Source organism: Vicia villosa, linkage group LG5, assembly GCF_029867415.1.
Source record: "Vicia villosa cultivar HV-30 ecotype Madison, WI linkage group LG5, Vvil1.0, whole genome shotgun sequence".
In the NCBI taxonomy this organism is placed as follows: Eukaryota; Viridiplantae; Streptophyta; class Magnoliopsida; order Fabales; family Fabaceae; genus Vicia; species Vicia villosa.
In genome coordinates this window covers 161,748,305-161,758,084 of record NC_081184.1, presented here as the reverse complement: position 1 = coordinate 161,758,084, position 9,780 = coordinate 161,748,305, and the positions used below count along the sequence as shown (strand labels likewise).

Here is a 9,780-nt window from a genome sequence, read left to right as displayed (position 1 = left end):
AAAACAAACATAAACGTCTCTTTTACTACTCCTAAACGGTTACAGATCTTACTCCACTCCACAACCACACTCCTTCTCACACAAACCCTTCTTTTTCCCATTTCCAATTCCCAATTCCCTCCTTCTGTGCTCGTGTTCAAAAGAAGAAGAAAATGGCCGATTGAGGTCCGGTGGAGTTTAGAGAATTGAGAGAAAATAAGAGAGAAGATGTAACCGGTTACACCAGATTGTATTGACTCGCCGTAACCGATTACACCCTATTTTGCAGGCCTGAGAGTCTGTTTTTGCTGCTCGTAACCGATTACGCCAGATTGTACTGGCTGGCTGTAACCGATTACACTGGGACCGACAGTGCCATTTTCTTCAAAAATCACATCTCGATTTATTGCCATCTTCCGAATTCTCGCATCAAAGAGTTTGTAACCAACTATGGAATGATATCCAACAAAAATCATTTCCTCTCCCTTGTCGTCCAACTTCTTTCTAAGTTGACCCGACTAATGTCAATATGCTACTAAACCAAAAACTCTCAAATGGCTTAGATTCGAATTGAATCTGGACCATACCTCTTCCGGTGTAAGCTTCTCATGCTTCTTAGTAGGGCATATATTTAACAAATAGGTGGCTGTAGAAACCGCTTCTCCCCATAGTTCCTTCGATAAACTTTTACCGCTTAACATGATTTGATCCATATTCATAATCGAACGATTTTTCCTCTCGGCAATACCATTTTGTTGTGGCGTATATGGTGGCACAATCTCACGCACTATACCCTCATCATCACAATACTTCCCAAACACGTTCGAGGTATACTCACCTCCACCATCTGTTTCGAGAATCTTTAACTTGTGGTGGCATTGCCTCTCCACCATGGACTTAAACTTCTTGAACACATCAAACACCTCATATTTCCTCTTGATAAGGTAAGTCCATAGCTTTCTACTAAAATCGTCGATAAATGTGACAAAATACTTATTACCACCAAATGTGTTGACTTGCATCGGCCTACAAATGTTAGAATACACCACCTCAAGGTGAGTTTTGGTCCTATAACCTGCATCCTTGCTAAAACTCCCCTTGTGTTGCTTTCCTCTCATGTTCCTCACACAACTCAACTGGAATGTTAATGTGTGGCAGCCCGGTAATCATATCATTTTGTTGCAACGCTTTGAGATCATGAAAATTCAAATGCCCAAGACGGTAATTCCATAATCACCCCTCTCAACTTGCAGCTGTAGCTAAGCACCTATGCCCCAATACTTCCAACTTAACTTTGAAAGTCGTATTAGAAGCCATATGAGCCTTAAGGATAAACACTCCACTAGCATCAGCAACACGCAAAATCTTGTCTTCCAAGCGTATATTGCAACCTTTCTCAAGCAATTAGCCAATACTCAAAAGGTTACACTTAATACCCTGAATATACAACACATCTTTGATCATACAATGTCCACCATTCTTCTTCTCGATCAAAACATCACCGACAACTTCGGCCATAAGAGTGGAATCATCCACAAATTTCACTATACTTTTCACGACTTGATTGATTTGCACAAACCAATCCTTTCTCCCCGTCATATGCATTGAACTACCAGAGTCCAAGTACCATTCATCGCCACCTTGAACTCCATCTTGCAACAAGATCATCGCATTTTGTTCCGAGCACAAATCTGTCCCCTTTTTTGAACTACTACAGCTGATGTCTCACGACATGCAACTGCTGTTCAACACCTCTGAACTTCCATCAAACTCCCTGGTAGGGGTGGAAATAGGCTAGGCTAGGCTAGGCTTTAGAAGGCCTGAGCCTGGCCTACGATAAACTTAGAAGGCCTAAGCCTGGCCTAAGGCCTATCATAGGCTCGGTTTTTTGGCCTGGCCTGACCTTTTTAAAAGCCTGGCCTGACCTGAAAGCCTATTTAAAAAGCCTGTATCTCATTAAAGTTTTTAATTAATTTATATAATTTAAGAAGTCTTGTAGGTCGACCTATATATACATATATAAGTGGACCTATTTAGCATTTGTTATATATATATATATATATATATAAGGTGGTCTAGTTAGCTTTTTTTTTCTCTAATATATATACATACATGGACCAACTTATTTAACATATCTTTAATATATATATATATATATATATATATATATATATATATATATATATATATATATATATGAAAATATAGGCCGGCCTATAAGACTTCATAGGCTTTTTTAGTAGTCTAAGCCTGGCCTATTTAATGAAATAGGCTTTTAAAAAAGCCTAAGCCTGACCTATTTATTAAATAGGCCTGGCCTGGCCTAGGCCTATGTAGGCTGGGCCGTAGGCCCCTGTAGGCCGGCCTGGCCTATTCCCACCCCTACTCCCTGGTAATCATCACTAAGAGTGTATCTTCATTATCTACCTCTTACCTAGCAACCTTAGCTTCATCCTCTTGAGATTCCCATTGTTTTGCACTACATCTATTTGAAAAATGTCAAAATTTCTTACATTTCCAGCATTGCACTTTACTCTTATCCCTCAGTTTTCTGCCTCTCGTGTTGCTTCGATCACCATACCCATTGGATTTACTGCTTTCACCCTTTTTCCCCGTCTAAACCTTCGAAGCTATCTTTTCCTCTGCCTTATCATTTTCTCTCTCGTCCATTCTTTGTTCATGCGCCTCTAGAGAACTTTGAATCTCATCCTTGCTCAACGTCGCAAGATCCTTCGACTTTTTAATAGCCACTACAATATTGTCGAATCTTGTCGTTAAAGAACGTAAGAATTTTGACACAACATTTTGCTATAGAATGGTTTCTCCACATGCCTTTATTTGATTTACCAAACGCGTAATGCGCATCATATAATCATTGATCGTTTCCTTCTCTTCCATTTGCGTTAACTCGAATTGCCTTTTGCGAGTTTGTAACCTCACCACCTTAGGCTTAATAGCCCCAACATAAGCTTTCTCCAAAATTACCCATGCTTGTTGTGCCGACTCCGCGACTCGCAATGACCGACCTTTTTAAAATTATTGCCATCAACACAAGAATGAATCAAGAAGAGTGCTTTATAGTCTTTCTTCTTCTCTTCTTTGAATGTAGCTTGATGTGCAGCAATAGGTTTAGCCTCAAGTGGTGTAACACCATTGTTGACGATATCGAGAACTTCTTGATACCCAAACAAAACTTTCATTTGTTTGGACCACTTGTCATAATTCTTCCAATAAAAAATAGGTAGGATGGTAGGAATTCAATCGTTGGAAACGACACTCATTGTTGCAGCGAAATTGGATCAGAACCAGAGCTTTTGATGCCAAATGTTAGAACGTACAGATTTACTTAAGGTGAATCAATGGAGAATTAGGTTTAATTGGAGAAGATGAAGTTTAGAGAATTGAGAGAAAATATAAGAGAGAGAATATGAGAGAGAGAGAGAGAGAGAGAGAGAGAGAGAGAGAGAGAGAGTAATTGAGGGTGAGAAGTGAAATTGACATTAACAACAATAAGGTGTAATGAGTCCCTTATATACAACAGTTTCAAAATGATTGGAATCATCAAAAGCAATTAAAACAGAAAATAAAATTGGTTAGCTATAGTATATCTGGTTACGGCAAATAGCGCAATTGACACGACACCTCTGATTCTGTTTTATTGGTCCGTAACCGGTTACACCAACTGAAATACAGAAAAGCAACATTTTCAACAAAAATATCTAAAATAATATTTTAAGAATTCAAACTAAATTTTCATTTTGAAACTTTTATTAAAAAAAATATTGTACATTTCTTTTACAGAAAATAATATAACACTATAAAAATCATTAAAAAAAACAAAATAAACGGACTCAAAATCGATTATGATATGTTTTATGTTTAATAATCAATAATAATTCAAAGAGTAATGCTATTCTTACACCAAAAATTTACACCAATACATACACCAAACACTGTTCACCGTATTTATACGGTGAACAGTGCTTTTTAAAATAAAATAATAATATTTATAAAAAATATTTTTTATTTTTAAAATTACGGACGACACTGATCATGTACGGACGTGCATTAACCAACTTCATTAATGCATTAACTAAGTTTTTACACTACATTAACCAAGTTTGATGACTGCTAAAAAATATTTTTAATACCTGGATATTGCATTAACCAACTTTTACACTGCATTAACCAAGTTTTTACACTGAATTAACCAAGTTTGGTGACTACTAAAAATCATTTTTAATACCTGAATATTGCATTAACCAACTTCATTACTGTATTAACCAAGTTTTTACACTGCATTAACCAAATTTGAGTAATGCTATTCTTACACCCATGAATTGTACTTTATAGTAGTCACCAAACTTGGTTAATGCATTGTAAAAACTTGGTTAATGCAGTAATGATGTTGGTTAATGCAACATCCAAGTATTAACAATAATTTTTAGCAGTCATCAAACTTGGTTAATGCAGTGTAAAAACTTGGTTAATGCAGTAATGAAGTTGGTTAATGCAAGTCCGTACATGAACAGTGTCGTCCTTAATTTTAAAAATAAAAAATATTTTTTATAAATATTATTATTTTATTTTAAAAAGCACTGTTCACCGTATAAATACGGTGAACAGTGTTTGGTGTATGTATTGGTGTAAGTTTTTGGTGTAAGGATAACATTTCTCGGACTGTTAAATTTAAGAGGGGTGCCAATAGCACTACTCTACTAATTTTTTTAAGTGGGATAATTTAAGATTTAAGAGGGAAAGTGAGACGCCATGTGATATATACTATGGTGAAAAACATGGATAATTTGATTTTAAAAAATCCTAGTTGTAAAACTGCACTGTTTTGACATATATCTTGTGATTTGGTTTGTTATAGCATAGTAGTACTATTTCTTATGCCTTTAGAATATTTTTTTGGAAAAAGTACCAATGAGGGCAATATTCTGTGCGATGAAAAAGAAGTTAATAGTTTTGAAAATTTTCAAGATGGTTTTCACTTTCCAATGAGTAAGTTGTTCCCTATCAGTTGAAAACTGGTCTTTTTAAACTAAAGATCCGATTACCCACAAAAACTGACCCGACCCGGTTTGGATCGGTCCAAGGGTTTTTAGTGTTTCTACGTATTTTGAGAGGTCGAAATAATACCGAAAACGAGGATGACACGTGTCACACAGACGGCTATCTCTTTCTCTATTTCCCGAAACCCTCAAAACAAACGTAAACGTCTCTTTTACTACTCCTAAACGGTTACAGATCTTACTCCACTCCACAACCACTTCTCACACAAACCCTTCTTTTTCCCATTTCCAATTCTCTCCTTTCGTGCTCGTGTGCACCTTCAAAAGAAGAAGAAAATGGCCGATTGGGGTCCGGTGGTAATCGCGGTGGTGCTGTTCGTGATTCTGTGTCCGGGTCTGCTGTTTCAAATACCAGGAAGAGGAAAAATAATCGAGTTTGGGAACATGCAAACAAGCGGTGCTTCCATTCTTGTTCACGCTATTATTTACTTTGGACTCATCACTATCTTACTCGTTGTCATTGGCGTTCATATCGTCACTGGGTAAAGGGGATCGTGATGCATTTTTTTTATGAATATCTTTATCTCTTTTTTAGGTTTTATTTTCCTATTATTTCTGAACTCTTGGTATGTATGTGATTTAGATGACAGATCTGATCTATAATACTCTTATTTATGTACTTGATAGTTTGTTGATACTTTATGTTACTTCTCCATCCTTAAAAAGAAACAAAGGGATAAAGGATGATTCTGTTTTATGCAGCAAAAGATTTTGATTTTTGATTTTTTTTTTTCCTTTGTGTCGGTGAATTTGTCTGAAATGCATCGCTTTTTTCGTAACTTTTTAGGTTTTTCACTATTGCTCTGTCAAATGAAAATTAAAAGGAAGACAACACCTTTGCTTTTTTTTGTTTTTGTTTTAAAGGGCTCTTGTAATTTACATTTCCGACACACTTCCATTGTGGGTGCACTGTTTGAATGTAAATGAATTGGGTTGGGTGTAGTTACGCAGTCAGAGTGTCTGTGGATCTTTTCACACCTTAGTTGCATAAATTATAATACTATAAGCTACTGGAACGTGCTTATGATCAAACAGTTTTTTTTTTTTTTTTTAAACAACTATTCAGATTACATTCCTTACAATTCAATTTACCAATCTACCGAATTTATTCTTTCATCAAAATAATTTTACATAACAAAAAGAACAATTTCGTAACCTATTAATTAAACCATCTTTTCATTACAATCTACCATAAAACCATTTGATCAATTACAATATTTCACCTTTCTAACTTCTCTCATGTCATGTGTTCTCATTTAATTGGCTGATTTATTTAAAAATCATTTTAAATCAACCTGACACTTATAGTGATTAGTTAATATAATTGCTAGACATAGACTCTGTTTGATAAAACTAGCTGGTGACTGGTAGCGGATAACTGGTGACTGATAGCTGATAGCAGGTAACTGATAAGTGTTACACTAGCTGATAAATACAAAATTACACAAAAGAACATTCTTATTAAGAAATTTGTGATTTATTTATCTTATCATATTATATTATTATATTTATTAAATTAATTTATATTTGATAAAAATAAATATATTAACACAAACTTACAAAGCAATTTTAATATATGTGAAAAATTTAAGAAACATCAAAATATTTTAAATTGGTATATAAATTATATAAATAAATTTAACGAAATACATGAAATTTGAATTCAGTTAAATTAATCAATTTTTTTTTTGAAAATAAAAGATTATATATAACCAAAAAACCGTTAATACAAGCGACCCTGAGGGTCCAGCAAATGGGAACAAACCCAATCAGCTCACATCAATAAAAAGGCTAGCTTTTCTCTAAGTTTGGGAATAGCCCAAACTCTATTCACTATATTATCTATAATTTGACTCACTATATGATTATCCCTATTGTCGTTTCTATACACTTTGCAGTTTCTATTATGCCAAACACTATACACCGTTTCAGCCAAAGCCACCTGCAGAAATTTCCTCCTCCAATTTTTGCTCTTGCAAAGTCTGATAGCCCAGGTCTTTATCTGATTCCAACCATCCTCATGTTGCTCTATGTGTAACGAGTCCATTACTCCCCTCCATATACCATTTAATGATAAATTAATCAGATAAAAATAAGTTTATTATTTAATATTATACCATAAAAATATAACAAAAATTTTAATTTTCTTCGTCTCGGTTAATCTCATTGATTCTTCGATTACGTTTTACTAACTTGATAATTATCAACACTATTTCAAAATTTATTGTATACTTTAGATGTTATTAAAAACATTAAAGATTAAAAAAAATTAAACATTGAATCATAATATATATCAAAGGGTAAAAATAGATTTTTGTTAAAATAATAAGGATATAAATGGAAGAAAAAGTCACAAGCTTAAAGCTACTAGCTCAAAAGCTAATTCAAATAGCTTTTCAAATAAAAGACAAAAGCTAGTAAAAAAGGTTAAAAGCTAAAAGCTAAAAACAGTTGCCAAACAGAACTTTTTTATTTATATGAGCAGAAAAGCTAAAAGCTAAAAGCTCTTTTTATGGTCTTACCAAACAGACTCATATTACTTCTAAAAGAGTGAAAGAAATTCGCATGCTATAAATTCCAAAATTTACTGACTTAGTTTTTATTCTTATAATAAGATTGACTATCAAATACATATTTATATGCAGATTTGTGACTAATATATTTTTTATGACATGTATTTTATATTTCACTTAAACACTCAATAAATCATAAACCACTTAATAAAATTTATCAAGTTTGTATCCTATTAAGTTTAATGGTAAAATTTTTATTTTTAAATCAATTAAAAAGAGTTGTGATTATATATATTTATATTAATTATGTTGAAATATATTTTTAGCTCTTACTTTTAAAATAATAAAGTTTTGATCATCTATTTAAATAATACAATATTTAACTATTCGTATTCTTCATTTTCACTTTTTTTCTTAATTTATGAATCTTTTCATATTTATTCTCATCATTTTTATAGAGAGCACCAATATTTCATAATTTTTTCATATATGAGATCTAAAATGTTATTAAATTTATTAATTATATTTAAATTTATTTTCAATTATTTATATATAATATTTAAATAATTTTTCCTTTTTTTAACAAATATAATTGAAATACTTCTTGAAATAACATGTGACACTATCATTTGGATTCAAGTAAAAAATCATACATATATATTACTTTTAAATAAGAATAGTAAGATTTTCAAGCACTACTATAGTTTAATTTTCAAGCACTACAAATGTATAAAGTTTTACTATGTTAGTATATCACTATCAATTATGTGTGTGCTTTTAGAATTGGTTATGATAAAATTCAAATGTTTCTAATGATAGAAGTGCTTTTAGAATTGTATTTTATCTCATTGAATAATACTATATGTCATTCACACAACTATCTTTTTATGTTACGGGTCACTATCAAATTATTATTTTTATTTAAAGACAAAATTACTATTTTCAAATACACTTAAATCTATATGATTATTGTTCAACTTTGCACTTACATTTCTTATAATATTATGAAGTTAATATTCTATCAAAATTTATATTTTTTTGATGTCTAATTAATTTACATAATAATTAATAAAATTATTCATAATGGCATTTAACATTGACTCTCATTCAAAATATATTATATCAAATAGATATGTACCTGTGCGGCAGTACGAGTCTCTTACTTATTATGAGTATGTAATGACCTGAATACACATGTAGGAATTTCATTTTTGTGACTCTACCATATAATCTTTACTTTTTTTTATTTGAAAAAGGTATTGATTCTAAAAAGACTCTTTAAGAATTCTAATAAAAGATATGATACACAAGAATTTTATAGGATTTTACAAAAATATAAGGTATGAAAATCTATGTCTATATTATAAAATTTTATGAAATTGATAAGAAGAAATATAATATATAATATAAGACTAAAGACAAAGGAGAAAAAGAGAAGAGAGAAATAGTATTGTATTTTCTCTAGTTCTAACCCTATTTATAAGAAAAAATTTATATTTTAGGTTTATTGAAAACACAATGTATCTGACTCATATACTATTTAAATATATTAGTTATTCAATGTATTTAAAAAGCAAAAATTTTCTTATAAATAGGACCAGAGATAGTATTATTTTTATTATCAGTGTTGATTTTAAATACAATATGAGTCATATTTATAGGACATGTGTAATAATGAAAAATCAATATGAAATCTCATTTGATGAATATCTATAATCATGCCATTTATTACACTCCTCCTTGGATGTCTATAAAAAATACAAAATCATCGTCGATGCTCCAATGGATTTGTACGGAGGCTGGAAAATTGGGGGTTGACATTGTAACCGAGAGGTCAGATTCTAGTAATGATAAAATACCAACATTTATGACAATGAGATATGAAAGAAGTGGAAAGTGCATAAAATCTTTTCGGAAGTTGAAACAGGATGTCACATATTCGAGGAAAAATGAGTGTACTTTTAAGCTGCACACATACCTTAAGGAGAGTAATACAGGGATATTTAATGTGGTTTGTGGTGTATATAATTATGATTTATGTTACAAATTAGTTGGTCATCCCATTGTATGTCACTTTAAGTTGCACGGGTACCTTAAGACGAATATTACTGAATGAGAAATTATTCAAGATAGATTTTTGAAAGCTTATAACAACATGAAGCTGCACAACAAAGATCATATGAGGAAGATTTTTAATCTAGAAACCATAG

General features: G+C 31.8%; 1 protein-coding gene across 1 annotated transcript; it reads left to right on the top strand.

Moving 5' to 3' along the window:
* The first annotated feature begins 5,157 nt into the window (after positions 1–5,157).
* Positions 5,158–5,754, top strand: LOC131608013 (uncharacterized). Its single transcript, XM_058879957.1, has one exon. The coding sequence runs from the start codon at positions 5,334–5,336 to the stop codon at positions 5,541–5,543; it is 210 nt and encodes a 69-aa protein (XP_058735940.1). The 5' UTR covers positions 5,158–5,333; the 3' UTR covers positions 5,544–5,754.
* The last annotated feature ends 4,026 nt before the right edge of the window (positions 5,755–9,780 follow it).

What these genes read in the sequence shown, in the direction of transcription:
- LOC131608013 (XM_058879957.1), top strand. Translation starts at nt 5,334, where the DNA reads ATGGCCGATTGGGGTCCGGTGGTAATCGCGGTGGTGCTGTTCGTGATT.